Source organism: Gastrolobium bilobum, unplaced genomic scaffold, assembly GCF_033153095.1.
Source record: "Gastrolobium bilobum isolate Gb01-03AN ecotype WA unplaced genomic scaffold, APGP_CSIRO_Gbil_v1 utg24366, whole genome shotgun sequence".
Classification (NCBI taxonomy): domain Eukaryota; kingdom Viridiplantae; phylum Streptophyta; class Magnoliopsida; order Fabales; family Fabaceae; genus Gastrolobium; species Gastrolobium bilobum.
Window position 1 is genome coordinate 271885 of NW_026897488.1, and position 18197 is coordinate 290081.

Sequence of the window (18197 nt, forward strand, 5' to 3'; positions counted from 1 at the left end):
CTCAAAAAATTATAAATATAAAGACTATTATAACCCTGAAATAAATTAAAACTACAAAAACACCATGATTTTCGCTCCAAAACGACGTCGTATTAACTTACTGGAGAAAAAATAAACCCTATATATATATTAGGTGTGATATTTGACCTTTTAAAATATATAAAATTATGTCATTTTAAATAAAATAAAAATATACAATAAAAATTATGAGAAGATAAAATTGATGATTTTTTTAAATTTAAATTTTAAATAAAAAATACTAATTTTAACTAAAATAACCATGCTTTAAAAGTAAAAATTTTCCATATATTTTTTACCATTTCTTTGTGCATTCAACCGAACCAACCAAGGCATTAGCCTCAATATGGCATCCTATTGGTCAAACCACCACAAAATCAGCTTATTTGTAACATATACACCTCAATTTCCTCTTCCTGTCACTGCAAATATAGTTGAGAACATGATCACTTACATAATCAAGACAAAGCTTCTGCAAAAGCTTACCAACCGCACCCAACATTTTATGCCTAATTTGTGGGAAAGATTAAATTTACCATCAATTTTTTTTTTGGTAAAAAAAATTAACATTATTAATTGTTCTTAATATCTGTTTGGTTATCATTGAATTAATTTAAAATTTAAAATTTAAAATTTTAAAAATTAATTGCAGTTGATTTAACGATAAAAAAAATAATAAGATTAATAAATCTAAAATGATAATAAATATAACTGACCATGACTTGTAAAATGAAAAAGAAAATCGTAATACACTACTATAGAGCACATGAACGTTATGTTAAGTAGAACCATGTACCATATCAATCATCATACTAAAAAGTCAAAAAACCCACATAATGCTATGATCCTCGTGAAGATATCAAAAAACCACCAAAGACCATAACCAGATTAGAACAGAACAATAGAAGCTTAAGAGGGTGAAATCCACAAAACTAGGAAGCTAAACATAATGGAACCAAAACAACATAGATTATGGGTTTTCTCCAAACCTCCCTCCATTATCTCCACCCTCTTTCGTGACCGTACACAAATTCAGTACAGTGGGGCCCTCTGTGGGGTCCCTTTTCTTCGGTTCATCAAACCCGCAGAAATTTCACAAACCGGTCGACACGCCGGTCGGTAAGCCGAACCGCCACTCCTTTTCTTCCTCACAATATCAGAGTCGAGAACCGAACCGGGGTTCATCAGAAAGTCATCGAACCCGGTTTCGGGTAAGGACAGATAGTTGCACTCGAATAGGTATCCAGAGACACTACCTGTTGTTGCAACGAGGTAATTGATCTGTGAAAGCAAAACCCAAAGACACAATCAGAGAAAAATTGATATAATAATGGTGATGATGAAAGAACACCCATTTGAGAAAAAGAGAGTAATTGGCTGGGTGAATGAGAAAGTTGAGAAATTTTTGAGAAACAAAGGAGACCCAGATGAACAAAAAGGTGCAATAATGAAAAATTTTATTGTTTTCTTTTTAGTCCAAGTTTTTCTTTTTTTGGTTTAGACAAAAGGACCTTGCAAGAAAGAGAGCAAAATTGGTATGGGTATTGCAGACTTCTGTCGCAGGTGTTGCAGAAATTGCTGGAGCCTCTGAAGTTCCTTGTCTGTGGCCTTTGGTTTAAAAACACCACTTTTGCACTGTTGGTTGTGTAGGACTGTAGAGAGAGAAAGAAAGTGAGAACCAACTCAAGAGAATCATAATCATAATAACAATAAGTGCAAAAAGTTCCAATATAAGTGGATTTTTACAAGAAAAAACTCTATTTTTTCCGTTTTCATTGTTGAATCCTCTGCAAATGTATCATCATCCATGAGTTTCTCAAACATGAAAGTTAATAAATAAAAGAATAGCATAAAAAGTAGAAGCTAATGGAAAGATTGTATAGTCAAAAGAACCTAAATCGGGAATTGGAAAATGTGCTGTGTGGTACTACCTCTAACTTTGCAAATTGTTCAATGTTTTAAATCTCTATCTAGTTAAAGAAAGCCTTCACAAGAGAGCTAAAATGCTAAATTAGCATACGCTTATAATCTACATGAGAAGAAAATTAAACGGGTTTTCTATCTCTCTTTTCATTTTTCTTATTCAATTATGATAAACATAGTTTTCGATGCTAAAAAAAATATGCACTTACTTGAACCGAAGTGCAGTCAACTAACTTTTGAGCATCATCCAGCCTTATAACATCGTGATACACATATCTTCTAATCTGTGAAACGGCATAAAACACTAAATTCAGACCAAACATTGAGAAAAAATAAATTGAAATAAAAAGTAATAATGAAGGTAAGGATTGTTTATGTTTAAAGCAAAACCTGCAAGAGTCTATGAGAACGGTGAGGGGACAAACAATGAGGGCAAAGACTGATGCTACAATCCAAGCAATAAACGTTCTTTTCATTCTTCTTTGCCCCTTCATGAATCACGCAAGCGTTGTAGAACTTCTCAGTGAGGAGGACTTGAAGCCAACGTGGAACATGTGGAGAAGATATTAACTGTGAACACGAATTGGCAGAAAAAGGATAATGAATGAATTGAATTAGAAGAAAGTAGCTAAAGTAAAGTTGCAATTAAGCTATGAAAGTATCTTAAGTGAAAAAAATAAAAAAATAAAAAAATAAACGATTTACCCACCATGATTTTCTTTGGTAAGTTTGAATTTTGAAGTGTAAAGAATTATGAATAGTGTTTATGGAGGAGATACTAAGAAGGAAACAAGGTTGGATCAGAGGAAAAACTGGCTTTCTGAGAAAAAGGGGAGAGTGAGAAAAAGAGAGAAGAGGGTTAAAAGCAGAAACGGCGCTTGCAGAGGAGGATACAAATATTACTGTTACCAATGAAAGAAGAAGGCAGAAGCAAATGAGGGTAGCTACAGTAAAAGAGGATTGTGTCGTACACCATGCTTGATAGTTGGACAAAAGTATGGGCAACATAAATGAAAGATCTTTTATTTTTTAACGACATTTACTGTTTTTTTTTTTTTTTGAAATGAACATACGGACTCTCAGGCTTTTCATTATTCTAGTTGTATGTATCGTATCTTAATTAGAGAATTTCAATGGAGATTATGACGATGCAGGTGACAAAAATTTGGCTCCCATGAAGTGGAATTGAGGAATTATTTATTAATTTAACTTTGAGCAAATTAGAAAGAATTGATTGAAGCTAAGAGTTCGAAAATTGTGCTAGGAAATATTTTATTTTATTTAAAAATTGTGGGGCCAGAATCTTGTCTTTATCATAGGAGATCAACAGTTTTGCACCAACAGACGATTTTTTATAGAAATAAGAAATGTTTGTTTGGACTTTTAAAAAAAATAATTTTTATATCTTTTTTATTTTAGAAATATTTTTTTTTAAAAATTAAAGTTATTTATATTTTTATAAAAATATTTAGATTTTGATTTTGGGAAAGGTTATAGTTAGTTAGTTACTACCTCTTATTTTAACTACTAAATCATAACCGTTGATTTCCGTCAATCTAATGGTTATAATTTATTAGGTCATACTTATTAATTAATTATTAATTTTTAATATATTATAACCGTTAGATTGACGGAAATCAACGGTTACGATTTAGTAGTAACAATAAGAGGTAGTAACTATAACCTCTCCCTTTGATTTTTATTTTTTTAGAAGTTAAAATTTTTAGCTTCTAAAAAATGTTGATTTTTGACATTTTTTATGACTTCTGTTTTTTTAAAAGTATACATCCAAACAAACTTAAGGTAAAAAGTGTTTTTTTTTTCTGAAAAAAACATCTATCCAAACGGACCTTTAAGATCTCTGTTTTTAAAGCAGATAATTTCTTTACCACCCAGAAATAAAAATGTAGGGGCCACACCATTCATATTTTTTTTCTCTAAGGAGGCGTTTGGTTGAGGAGAAATTTTTATGAATCATAGGGAAATGTGATTAGTAGGGAAATGGTTGGGAAATGAGTTTGGTACGAAAATGTAAAAAAAGTTGTTTGGTAGGAAAAAATTTTACCGGAAAAATTAAGTAACTTTTGTAAAATCTATGTTTGACTTTTGGTAAAATATAGATGGGAAGAAATGTGATATTACAAAAATATCCTTATTTTTAAAAAATATTGATAAGCCTTGCTGCCCTTTACCCATAAAAAGAAATCTTTTCCTTATTACACAGTATACCCAAATGCATAGCTAACTGAGAAAACCACATCAGAAAAGGGTTTCTTTAGCCTGCTTTCTTGCTTCAAAATGCTAGATAAGGTGGTTTGCTAGCAAAGGAATTTAGGTACCTAAATTAGGAACCTCTCTCAACCAAACATGAACATCCAATTTCCCCACTTCATATTTGTTTATCTCCTCAAAAACCTCCAACCAAACATACCCTAATTGATTTCTGCTTTCTCTACAATTTCTTTTTGTGGTAAAGAGAAATTCTCTACTTCAAAAACAGAGATCTTATTCCCATTTTTTATTCCCTTTAATTTTTTGACAAAGGATTGACAAGTAAAGATGCATATCGTGGTACTATAGAAAAATGTGGAATTTAGATAAAAAAAATCATAAAATAATGAAAATAAAATTCAATTATATTTTTTTAAAATTTATTAAAAGATGTGCGAAATGCGCTTGCCACGTTCAATGGGATATGCGTGGAAGGCGTTTGCAACTTGAATGTACACTGCCAATCTTGCAGAATACATGGTAGGTGCACTTATTTTTGCACAAGTCACGCTTTGAAGGGTGCACGACTTAAACATGCGTTATCTAAATGTGCATCTTTTTGCTTTAGATTCATAAACTATTTGTCAAAAGAATTAAATCAGTAAAATATTTCTAATTTTACTTTACATGGGTCAAAAATCCCAAAAATTTTCATATCAAATTTTAAAACCATTGTTTAAATTAAAATATCCCCATGATATTATTTGTTTAATACCATTTTAATCTTAGAGAACTCATCAAATGTTTGGAGGAAGATTTTGGAGGATTTATGAAGGGAAATATGTTTACCGTGTTACATGAGACAATTGTGTCTCATACACGCACAAAAAAATGAGTGGAATCCACTTTTTTATTTCTATCTCTTCTCCTTAGTGAGTTCCACTCACTTTTTTCTGTGCTGCATGAGACAAAATTATCTCATGCAACATGAGAAAGATACGCCTTTTCCTACTAGGCATTCTCTAACATGATTTTTCTTGCACTTAGGACATACCTGAATCTGAGAATTCATTCGTCTTTCGTTTTCTCTTCCTCCATTGTCAGCAAAGTTGTTTTCTGAGTGATGTGCTTGTGGAAACCTCTCTTCGTCCTCATCATCATTCTTCCTCCTTCAGTTTGTACCTCTGGCTTTCTCTCTTGCCTCCTCAAATTCCTTCATGCTTGCTTCAATATCACTACATCTGTTTATTAGTGATGAAAAGTTTCTTATTCGATGTCCTATTATAATACTTTTAAGTTCAGGTTTTAATCCAGATTCAAACTTAGTTATCAACCATTATTCATTAGGTTGATTCTGTACAAAATTGGAATATCTAGATAGTTCCTGAAATTTTGGCACATATCACCAACAGTCATATTTTCTTGTTTTAATTCAAGGAATTCTATTTCTTTCATGTTTCTTGGAAAATATTTTTTCAAAGAGGTATCTTTAAACGTTGCCCAAGTAATTCATGTTCCTTGACTTTGAAAATATATTTTGGTATTTGTCTACCAATGTTCTGCTTCTCCAATCAACATATATGTGACAAAATTTACCTGATGAATAATAGGATAATCCATTACCAGAAATATTTTCTCGAGTTCTTTCACCCATTCTAGAGTTGTCTCCGGGTTATAATCTCCATGAAAAGTGGAAGGTTTATGCTTATGAAATTCAGTTAATTCTTTATAATCATGATTAGGTCCTCTTGAGCATTAGCAGATCTAGGTCCACTTTCATTTTCAGAGTTATGAGTATGGTTTCTGGTTGCACGATCCTCCCTCAGCTCTTGAATAATTTGCTGATTTGTTACAGTCTATACTTAAGAGCTTCTGCCACCCGAATAAATACATCAGTTACTGGGTTAACTTATGGTTCATAAGTTGAAGATATTTGCTTTGTATTTGCTATAGATCTACATATATTGTTTCATGGTAGTGAGTTGGTCAGGTTCAATACTAATAATTCAAAATATGCATGACTTATGACAAAATACCAAGCAACATCTAATTTAAGTCTTTTATTTATCTGAACCATTATACTCTTATACCATAAAAATATAATATCTCGTATAATCGGCTAGCATGGAGGATATAACATAATTTCTCAAATCTTATTTTAAATTAAAGAATATAAGATTCTCACGCAGCGGATATAAAATAAAGCAAATGATAAAATATTCTTAAAATTTACTTATACAGAAGTCAAATTCACTATTACATCTGAAATATAACATAATCTAAACTAAAAAGAAATATTTTATTTTATTCTATTAGTTGCTTCACTGAACTATGTACAATCTTTAAAATCTTTAATCGTAGAGCTTTATCCTACTCACGCTACACATACTGACATACTTACTTTCTGGAAAGCTTAGCCTAAAAACAAACAAACGTGAAATTAATCTCAATAATATTAAGATTTTTGTACAATCTTTAAATGTTTTGAGTATCCTTGGGGTGCCTACACATGATACTGACTTCTGTATATATTTGTATATACTATTGTAATATTTAATATTTATTTATTTATTTATTATATTATATATATATATATATATATTCATTTATTATATTGTTTTAATATTTTATTTATTTATTTTTATTTTATCATTACTATTTATTTTTAATTATATGGCTGTTTTATAGAATCAGCATCAAAGTGTATACCGATTTGTTATTACACAATGCTATTTGCGCCGATTTTGGCGCTTCTTGAGCCATTTTAACATTTCCAAACAAGAATAAAATAAATAAATATATTCATAATAAAATTTAAAATAAGTTTGGAAATCGTTTAATTCCCCATATTCACTCAAAAGTATTGAGCCTGAGTAGAAGTCAACGCTATCAATTGGTGAGAGTATGCTCAATAAATACTTAGTCGGTAAGGGGCGTTTGGCAAAGGGGAAAAAAAATTTTATTCGAGAATCTCGATTTTCAAAAATATAATTTTTATATTCAGTTTATAATAATATTCAAATATTTAAAATTTAAAAAAAATTCAATTTTCTGAGAATCCTACAAAATGACGAGTATCAATTTTTTTCTAGTCTGTCATTCTCTTTATATCTTTCTATTTCTTTCCATTCTTATCATTTAATTCTTACTCTCTTTAATTTTTTTTTCTCTTCCAACTTCTAATAAAACTTCACCAATTTATAGGAATTATTCCTTTGGACAATGAGACATTAATGCTACCACTATCTTTGGGCTTTTTTCTTATTATTATTATTGCTTTTACAACTAATCTTTTTGCTAATTTTCAATGATATTATTTTGTTATCACTTTCACACTTAATATCTTGTCACCACTGCAATGTTATTAAAACTGGCTCGGTTATTGACTCGGTTGAGGTACTGAGTCATTGGGTTGCTGGTTTAACCAGTGGGTCATTGGTTCAACCGCATGATCCGGTAATTATATGCAATTTTATAATTTATATTAAAAAATTATAAACATACTCAAATATCTAAAAAACATGATAAAAATTTCAAATATTTTAATATAAAAATAATAAATCTCATATTATTATCCAATAAAGGATCAAACAAAGATACAATGATCGTGATACGAGGCTTTAGGTTCAGAAAACGACATCTCTAACTATAAATCAAATCAAATCTTTTTAGATAGTGCATAATTGAGATAATATTAGTGTTGTAGGTACATAACTTATGTAAGTCAATAAGTAAAAAAATATTCAAATATATCCATTATGATTTTTTTTTGAAAAAATAATTTAAATAATTTTTTTGGGATCGGGCCGGATCATCAGTTAACCAACCGGGTCAGACCAAGTCACACCGGTTCTGATGCATGACCGGTCCGTTGCTTCAACCGGACCGATTATATGATCGATTTACCGATTCCCGAGTCGATCCGGCCGGATTGGTTCGATTTTAATAACACTGCACCACCGTTTAGTATTTTTCAGTTATGTTACTTCATTATTATTTTTATAATTGATCTCTTTGTCATCATCATTTGATGTTTTCCAATGATATTTCTTCATTTTAAATTTTTTTAATAATTGTTTTTACAACTCACCACTTTATCATCACCATTCGACATTTTTCAATAATACTATATTATATAATTGCATAATTAAAAGAGGATAATCAATTATTTAATGTTATTATCAAATTGATTCATACTCACCACTAATTTTTTTTTTTGTAGATGTTATACATAAAAAAAACATAATCTTGAGATTTTAATTTTAAAACATCAACTTTTTAATTTTAAAAAATAAAAGGGCATTTTTAAAAATCAAAGTTAAAAAAATATATTTTAATAAGAGTAAATATCCTTTTTGATCCATATGAAATTCAAAGTGAACTTATTTTAGTCCTTTTGAGAAATTAATGTGGATCTTTTTGAACTTGTGAGGGACCACGATTTCAACTAATGGGTCCACTTTAAATTTTTAGGAATCTCGAGAGTAATTTTTTTTGTAAGGGACTTATGTGAATATCGTATTTTTTGTTAAGGACTTAAAAATATATTTAATCTTTTAATAAAAGAAGCCTACATGCCGTAAAATAATTACAAGAAGTTATAAGAAAAAAATGATAAATATAATCAAATTACATTGAAATTTAATCATTGTATTGATTAACCATTGTTTACTTTATTCAATCAACCTTTGTTAGAGTACTGTTAATTATATTTTCTTTCCTCCAATTTTCTTTTGATCCCAGCAGTGGGAACCGAAGTTCGTATCACAATGTTATCGTCAGCAGCTGTTGTAGCAGCAAACACAGTCTATTTTTTGTTTTTTTTGGTGATAGCAAACACAGTCTATTAATCAGCCATGAAACCACCCACTACTAGTACATACCATTTTCATTACCATCTCACGCAGCATAGTCTGCACTCTTCACTCTGCACCCACACATATCCAGAAGAAGCACACGCAAAATAGTATATTTTTATTTTTATATAATTTTATTATTAATTTTAAAATATTCACAAACTTAATTAACATGTTAATTTATGTATGTAATGTCATTTGTTTCATTATTCAATCTTATTCAGGTAAAAAAAATTAATACGTCCATTTGTTGTATCTAAATTGAAAGTTTACATTGTGGATATTAAAGTAAAATTTTATTTTAATTTAATTACGTTATCAAACGAATATTCTTTTTTAAAGTATAAAGTCGAAGAAAGAAAATAATAACATTCAACAACAAAATATTTATGATTGAATATGCTAAATTTTAATGATATGTTACAATTTAATGCAATATTAGATTACAGTATTAGATAACGAATAAAAAAAGGGAATAATTTACTAAAAAATGTACGCCTACAGCATTTTCCATTCAAAAGCGTATACAATCAGATACAGTAGCCCCTCGTCTTGTACTCCAAAGTCCCAATTACCAGTCCACGTTACAAGAAAAACTTCAATGCACTGTTGCATGCTGAATTGAAGCTTTTCTATTCATGTGCATGTGTACGTCTTGATTTTTATTTTATCTTTTATTAAAAAATATGTGTTATTTTCAAAAAATATATTTTATTTTTTAAAGGAGCATGATGAATTTATACTTACGTTCAATTTTAATTGTTAATTTTCATCTATTAAATGATGATAGTTAATTGAGTTATTTTTATTAATTAATTATTAATTTTCATCTATTAAAATTAAATAAAATATTTTTTATTCTTCTCCGATATAAGAAGATCTACCTTTTTTAAAAATAAAAAATATAATTATGCATATATTTTTTTAATTTTAATAGCATTTCGCTTTTGATTTATTGGTATTAAACTTTTAGAAAATTTAACTGCCTCCTCAATAATAAATAAAGCCTAACCGAAATATTCTCTTGCTACCCATAATCGTATTTACACAAAGAAGGTGATGAGTGTTAAAAACAAAGTCTTTTTTTGCTTTGAAGTCAAAAAGAGAATTTATTGAAGGTAGTTGGCAATTTGCACGGGTAGAAGGTGCTTGGTGGAGGAATCTATTTGCTCTGCCGCATATGAACAATGATGCAGAAGTAGAAAAAGTTTTCCTCTATTATTTTGGTGTAGTAAAGCATGTAGTAGTGGCGTGAACTATGAAGTCCCCTAATAGTTCGACAAAGATTTAGTGAGGGTTATATAAGTGTAAAAGATCTATAGTTTTAAAGTTTTGGGTTAAGATATATTGTAAACTCACTTATTATGATTTGTTATTTGGTCCATTGATGAATGTATTATTTACAAAGAGTTTTGGGCTCCCTTATATAATTCTTAACAATGGTATCATAGTCAACGGTTTGGCTGGACTAACTATTGGACATGATTATGCAGTTGAAAAGAAGACCTTCGCAGAAAATTAGTGTGACTTTAATACTTGAAGACAAGAGACTTCCGCATAAATTATCTTTAAGGGGAAGCTTGATATTGGGCCTTCACACTCAAGGAAAAGATGTTGGGAACATTTAAGTATAAGTAGTGGTGTGAAGTCCCCCAAATGGTTGGACAAAGTCCAAGTGATGACGATACAAGTGCAAAAGACCCATAAATCTATATCCGTATGATTTTGGGTTGGAATGTGGTGTCGACTCATTTAATGAGGTTTGTCATTTGGCCATTAGTGAATATATCCCTTGCAAAAGATTTTAGGTTTTTTTTACCAATCTTAACAATGTATGTGATTTGAAAAAGAAAAAATTATTGCATCTTTTAAATATTTTTCTTATTTTGCATGTTTGCATAAAGAAGGATTATTCTTTTATGTAGAATTCTTTTTCCTTGTATTAATAGGGAAGTTATATACATTTTTATTTTGTAAAAATTATTCTACGTTTACATGTATTTTTTAAGGGTTATGTTTGTATTATATTGCTGGAAGCAACAATAAATTTCCTGCGGACTAAGCAAATGAGAGAAAGAGAAAGTGAGATAAGAAAAGAAAAGAAAAAATTTGTGGCCCCCATGATTTTATCGTGTCTGCATATAGCTGCAGTAGTTTTCCTATAACATTATCTTTAGGTTTCCCATTTTTCAATCATCCATTGAAGATTTTTTCCATCAAATTCAAAAACACTTGGGTATTACCTGGCCAACAATGAATAAGTGATATAATAAGATCTCGAGCTCATTTTTAGTAGTTAGGTAATACGGCGAGACTTCAGTACTATTGTCATGTACCTATAATATAATATATGGGAAATTTGTTTCTTATATTACTGCAAACTTAAATGCATCTGCACCTGAGTCAAAATTATAAATGGGTCCGATTATTAATTGTTTTATCTCTTTTCATTTTTTTCCCCTCTGATTTATGAGTTAGCTGCAGATGGGTTCCAGTTTGCAGCAATATAAGAAACTCTTTTTTCATAATATATATATCTATATATATATATAGAGAGAGAAGTTATACTCTTATGTCACATAAGAGTACTATCTTATTTTACACTCACATAAAAAGACGTGCCTCACTTTTCTTTTCTTTTTCTTTTTTTAAAAATTGGTGGATCCCACTTAATTTATCTCACAACATGAGATAACTTCTCTCATACAACATGAGAGAAGTAAAACCCATATATATATATATAGAGAGAGACAAGATTCTTAAATATTAGTGTAAAATTTGAAATTTAAAACTTCATCTAATAGCCGTTAGATAAAAAAAAATTAACGACTCTGATTTGTAAGTATGTGACACTATTGATCTTTTTTTATCTAACAGCTATAAGACGAGGGATCAAATTTCAAATTTGACACTAATGTCAAAAGATCCTGCCTATATATATATCATGGGTGGTATATGTATCTTTTCTCTTTCCTTTGGTGTTGACATGATAATAATACGGAGAAAATTATATTTATAAATTTTTTGTTTATAAATTATATTATATACTAGGAATAATATATTTCAACACATAATATACAACCCCTAATATATAGTATAATTTGTAAAAAATAATTGTAATTATAACTTTTCTTATATAATATATGGGCTTTATACTTCTTCAGCGACTATAGAAAATATTTTTTTGCAGCTGACTCAAGAAAATTGGGCTCTATTATTTTTAGAAAAAGAAAAAAAAGAGAAACGACTCTTTTTAATGTGAGAGTAACAGAAGAAGGAGAAGCTTTTTAGCCATAATATATATGTGTCTTTTAATTTTTAAGTACCTAAATGGTATACCACTCGTCATAGCAACAAGGATACTAACTTCTCAATGTAATGGTAACATTGAAAATATTTTCTCAGATTGAATTGGTTGTTAGTTAGTATTCATATTATTGTACTATTTATGATTAATGTTTACTGGTGTAATTATATAATATTGCAATATTTTTAACACATATAACATTTGTTGTAATATACCATACAATTTATATGTATAATATTATTCATGTATACTATAATATAGACAACGAAATAAATAAATTATTGTTAATATTACGTTAACAAAATTTGAGATTGAAAAATTTAAAATAAATATGTTTTTCTATGAAAACAGGAGATAAAAGATAATTTTGAGATGGGATAATTGTTAGCATAACCTGTAACATCTCAATGATAAAGAAACAATTTCATCGCTGTTCCTTATTCGTCCTCCAACATTACACACGTATAATAAAAAAATAATTTTTCAAGTTAAAACACAACATGTAACGAGGTTAGGTGGGGGTTAGAGTTCCAGCATGAAAATTGAAAAAAAAAAAAAAAAGAATTGAGAAGACAATTTTGTCCTATCTATATAGGGGCATGTTATATTTACAAATTTTTTTTGTTTACAAACTACACTAAGTACGACCGGTCATAGTTTAATTATGCAGTGTACGACCGGTCGTACACTGCATAATTTGTAAAAAAAGTTTGTAAACGGATATTATCTCATCTATATATTATAAAATCCGTGATAAGGCTTATGTGGTTTAGTTGCGAATGGAAAATCGTTTTGTTATTCGGCTTTCTTTACTCTTTTGCTCAACCTGTAAACTACTGAAATCTCAAATTTGGAAGGGGTTCTTTGTTGTAAAGTCAACTTTAGTAATATTTCTTAGTGGCATTATTTAAAGTCTTAGGATTTGTCAAGTTTTAAACTTCAAAAAGATAGGTACCAAGCATCAAGAGTTAAAATTTACTAGCTTAGTTGTTTTTTCTAGTTATATATTTTATAAATTCGACACATATATATTACTAAAGAAGATAAAAGGAACTGTATAATATAAACTAAAGGTTATCTTTATCTCATTTTACATGAGAGAAATAATTTTTCTACACACAAAAAAAGAATGGATTCTATTACTCTTTTTTTTTTTTTTTCCTCTTATTTGTGGGTCCCACTTGTAATTATTTTGCAAACGTAACAAAAGTATTTCCGATGCCAAATTACTTATATTATTAGGTGGAGCATTATAAACAGAAACAAAGAAGAAAATCCAGTTTACCATTTATTTTGGACCCTTTGTATGCATTCAGAAATGATTCTTGGGCACAAGAAAAAGAGAATCCTTCTCAATCTGGACAATGCCTGGCTGCATTTGACTGTTTGTGACTTCTTTTTCTATCTCAGTTGGCATTTCCCAATCAAACCAATAAAGAAGGTTTGCAAGTATAATCTCCACATTGGCAACTCCAAAATGTAACCCTGGGCAAATTCTTCTTCCTGAACCAAATGGAATCAGCTCAAAGTCTTGTCCCTTAAAATCAATTGAACTCTCCAAGAACCTCTCAGGATAGAACTTTTCTGGGTCTTTCCAAATTTCAGGGTCTCTTTGAATGGCCCATGCATTCACATACACCAATGTCTTGGCTTGAATTTTATACCCTTTTATAATGCATTCTTCATTCGTTTCTCTTGCTAAAAGTAGTGGCACAGGAGGGAATAATCTCAGTGTCTCTTTTATCACTGCCTTAAGGTAGCCAAGCTTCTGGATTTCATCTTCATCAACAAAGCCTCTGTTCCCAAACGAATTTCTAACTTCTGCTTGAACTTTCATCATTGCTTTGGGGTTTCCTATTAATTTGGTCATAGCCGAAATTACTGTGGCAGCACTTGTATATGTTCCTCCAACAAGCATATCCTGTAAAAATAAAATACACAAAATAAGTAGCTGAAAAGTATAACAAAATTGGTCTAAGAGAGTGTCTTCTATGGCTGTGTATCAGAGCCATATAATTGTGGCATAACCTAATATATCCTATATATTGAAAACGAAGTCCTTAGGGTTATTAGGGAGGCCAACATCTTCCCACGGTAAGTCTTGATATAAATCTGAGTCAAATTGAATCATGATACTCGGAAGGGTAAATAAAAAGAGTTTAACTTTGATTAATAATTATAATTTTTGGCAAAGTGATAGGCGCTCGATCAAACATTTGGTATCAAAAGATAAGGTCATAGGCTTAATTTCCTAAGAATTGTTGGTGCACATTTGAATATCCCAATAATCTCTTCATCAACTGTGAAACCCACCATTGATATACTCCTCTTTAACTCCGAGTACCCCAGGCCCAAGTACTCTACCTGCCTCCTAGCTAAACACCAAGCTAGTTCGAGCCTAGCCTGCCTTGATACCTTTGTCAAACGAGTCAAGAGAAGCTCATGGCGGGATACCACCACCAATGGGCTAAGCAAGCCTAATTATAGCAAGTGAGTTTGATACCATGTCTCAATTCAAAATTTAAGGCATTGCATTCATGGATCCTTCTATTTGTATGACTTTCACTTAGCCTGTTAGCAATTAATATGAGATTTCATCACACTTGAATATCCCAACAGAATCATGTCCATTGAAGCTTGGACTACTAAGGATGAGTAAAAAGAGTTACGCTCTAATTTATAAGTATAACTTTTGATCTAATGGTAAATCGAGAGCCTAAAAAGTGGGTATTTATAACCTAAAAATTAAATTTTAAAAGAGTAAAAGAGTTATTACTAGGAGCACAGCTTTGATCCGATCATAAGTGAGATCAAATGAAAATGAATTCTGCTTCTTCAGCTTCAACAAGACATCAATGATATCCTCTTCATCTGATTTTTTATCAAGGTGCTGGTTGACAACTTCTTGCAAAAATGCATCCATCTCCTTGGAGTTCCTTTCAAGACGAGCATGCAATCCTCTGAGTTTATCAATCCACCCCATTAATGGAATATAATCAGAAACAAAGAATGTACCCAACAAGACCTGAGATTCATTAAGCAGGTTAAGGAACCTACTTTTGGTTCTTCCTTCCTCTTCACAGCTTCTCCCAAAAGAAACTCTACAAATTATAGTGTTAGTCAGAGACATCACAACCTCACTCAAATTGGTAACTTTTGAAGAAGAAGCTTGCAATGATATCTTTCTGATCACTTGATTGATCTCAAATTGCCGTATAGAGGAGAAGCTTGAGACACGGTTCAAGCTAAAGACATGAACTGTGCATATTTTTTTTATTTCTCTCCAAGAATCATTGTATGGGGAAAATGCTATCTCGACCCTATTGTAGAACAGTTTCTTTTGGCTGAGAAAGGATGGTCTACCACAAAAGTGAAGGTCATGGATTTTCAGAACCTCTTGAGCCATTGTGGAGGAGGAGACAACAAGGCATGGCCTTAAACCGAGTTGAAGTGAAAACATGGGGCCATATTTTTTTGAGAACTTCCATAGCTGCAGATGAAGGGTAGGATTGTGCAGCTGATGAAGATTCCCTATTATAGGAAGGCCTCTAGGACCATGAGGACGTGTTGTGGCTCTGTGCTTTTGGAAGAAGAAGAAAAGAAATAGTGGAAGAGCTAGGCACAAAAGTAGAAGAAGTGACTCCATTTTTGTATTCTACGAGGAGATCTATCTGTTTATGTTTTACTTATTTATAAGTAATAAAACAGATATACCATAAAACACATGGATCACATGTTTTACTCCATTTTTGTTCCCTCTTAACTTGTGATATTAAATTTTGAGTATTGATATGTATGTATCTTGAAATTTATTAGGAAGAGCTTGTCATCTTGGTGATTTTCCCGGTTCAATCGGTTTAGTTGACTAACTAATTTTTGTTTTGCTTATTATAAGAGTTTATCATCAATCATACTCTTCATGGTGTCAGTGTACATGATGTCCTTTTCGATTAAAAGGATATTCATCATTGATCCTTGTTTTGCTTAATATAAAAGTTAATGATGAATGCACTTCTTGGATGGTTATGATGCTGATTTGGATGTACCGTGTTCTTATTCAAATTGGAAGTTTTTATTGTAAAGTAGAAAAAATGTGTTTTTCCTGAAACTTGTAAGAGAAATACACCATCGAACTACCGTCACTAGCTAATTCTGAATTTGATAAAGTCCTAGCTAAATTTGTATTAAAGAAGTTAGAGAGAAATCAAAGACTTAATAATCTCTCTTGATGACTCGCTTTGTTGAAAGACAATGCCCAAAGACAAAAGCAATGTAGGACAAAGATGCATGAGCGCATGAACAAATGATACAAAGGAGTTAGGTGATAAGCCATTAGGGGTAATCTAGGGGTGAAGAGTGTGGATAATTATATTAAGTCATGTGTGTTCTAATCCTTTTTCATATATAAAATAAAAATAAAAATATTAGGTGATTTAGCCAATTGCTTCATCGTACGAGTAATAATCAAATATTTCATATAAATGGTGGAGAATATAAAAGGGATCGTACCAATAATTTAGAAACAAACTTCCAAAAGTCGATAGCGTAACAATACAACAGCAAGAATTTATTAATTTAAATATAAGCTTGCTTGTCTACTTCTTACACAAGATATAAGTTTAATGGAAAGACTCGTATATATGGTCCGCGCGAAACCTTTGTGCATTATATTTTATTTTACATCCGTGACTTCATTCCCTCGGAATATGTACAATAAATAACATGACTCAACTGGATTGTGAGTAGGAGTGATAATTTTTATACGACATGTTGACACGAGATAATTTTTTTTTGTTTGTATGAGCCTATTTTAAAATTTGTGTTGGGTTTTTTGTTGATGAAAATTAACATGAAAAATTTGAATTGTGTTGCGTGTAAACTCATAAACACGAAATTGACATTCATTAATCTTCTTACATATTATTAGTATTATGTCAACACGACATTGGTGAAAACAACTTTCAAAATATGGATTTTTTGTGTCTTACTGTATAGTGTCAACCCACATAATAACATACATGTTTTGACTTTGTCAAGTTATTTGTGTTGTGTTGTCTCGTGTCAACTCCTGTAATAAGTGGCACATTTTCAGGTTGTAGGTTATTCGTGTTTAGTCGTGTCAACCCACAAAATAAGTGAGTCTTGTTCGTGTAGAAAGTTTTTAACTCATTTTTAGATTTGTCTTGTGTTTGTGTTAAATATATTTGTATCCGTGTAAAATTCATATGTGTTATGTCAATTTGAATGGCCACCTTTATTGCGAGAAACCAATGTTAGAAAAACAAAAGTGATAAATATATAATAACGTAAGCATATGAAATCTACGTTGAATAAAAAAATTGTGATCAGTTGCCTTTATACCCTATACTTGCCGAGTATGAACTAATATTAAATTATGTGAAGCAAAATATTATTATATAAAAAAATAATACTAATGTATGTATGTCTTTAAAGACAAAAAAAATTAAAAATTACAAACTAAATAACAAATTACAAAATTAATGTCTTTTTCAAATATTTTACAACATTAATGCAACCACTTATGCCCAAATTTATACACAATTGGTTGTGCATCAGTTGCATGTGCAATGTCACGTGGCAAACTCTCGTGAATTGTGTAACAACTGAAGTTCAACTAGTTGAACACAAGTTTGGACACAACTCACAAAAGCTTGTCATGTGAGTATGTGACACCATCATGTAATATATGATTTATTATTGAGAGCTAGTGATCAGATTGTTAATGACCCGAGGTGACCATCTCAGATGAGCTTAGATTTAACTGGGCATTTGGAATCACTCTTCTGATCAAGGCTCATACTTTGCATTGAGAGCCGGTGTGTTTTGGGTTTTTAGAGTCATTTTCATTGAGTTTTTACTTC

General features: G+C 30.6%; 2 protein-coding genes across 2 annotated transcripts; both read right to left on the bottom strand.

The window, feature by feature from the left end:
- Positions 1 to 1050: 1050 nt before the first annotated feature.
- On the bottom strand, positions 1051 to 6915 carry LOC133307341 (protein RGF1 INDUCIBLE TRANSCRIPTION FACTOR 1). The gene is made up of 6 exons (XM_061507840.1): positions 6862 to 6915; positions 6554 to 6570; positions 2332 to 2569; positions 2151 to 2225; positions 1530 to 1670; positions 1051 to 1299 (listed from the first exon to the last, which is right to left on the bottom strand). Exons 1-6 carry the CDS (start codon positions 6913 to 6915, stop codon positions 1051 to 1053), a joined length of 774 nt encoding a protein of 257 aa, XP_061363824.1.
- Positions 6916 to 9228: 2313 nt separating this feature from the next.
- LOC133307342 (cytochrome P450 71A1-like) lies at positions 9229 to 15961 on the bottom strand. Its single transcript, XM_061507841.1, has 3 exons — positions 15092 to 15961; positions 13639 to 14236; positions 9229 to 9257 (listed from the first exon to the last, which is right to left on the bottom strand). Exons 1-3 carry the CDS (start codon positions 15959 to 15961, stop codon positions 9229 to 9231), a joined length of 1497 nt encoding a protein of 498 aa, XP_061363825.1.
- Positions 15962 to 18197: the final 2236 nt, after the last annotated feature.

Bases quoted from the DNA above. Each gene is read 5' to 3' on its own strand.
- LOC133307341 (XM_061507840.1), bottom strand. From the start codon at position 6,915: ATGGCTCAAGAAGCGCCAAAATCGGCGCAAATAGCATTGTGTAATAAC. The intron at 2,226-2,331 runs GTTTTGCTTTAA...GCCGTTTCACAG, and splicing joins GTTCTCATAGACTCTTGCAG to ATTAGAAGATATGTGTATCA. The intron at 1,300-1,529 runs GTCCTTTTGTCT...TTGCTTTCACAG, and splicing joins TTTGCTCTCTTTCTTGCAAG to ATCAATTACCTCGTTGCAAC.
- LOC133307342 (XM_061507841.1), bottom strand. From the start codon at position 15,961: ATGGAGTCACTTCTTCTACTTTTGTGCCTAGCTCTTCCACTATTTCTT. The intron at 14,237-15,091 runs GTAATAACTCTT...TTATTTTTACAG, and splicing joins GGATCAAAGCTGTGCTCCTA to GATATGCTTGTTGGAGGAAC. The intron at 9,258-13,638 runs ATCATTTCTGAA...TTTAGATACAAC, and splicing joins TCTTTTTCTTGTGCCCAAGA to AAATGGACGTATTAATTTTT.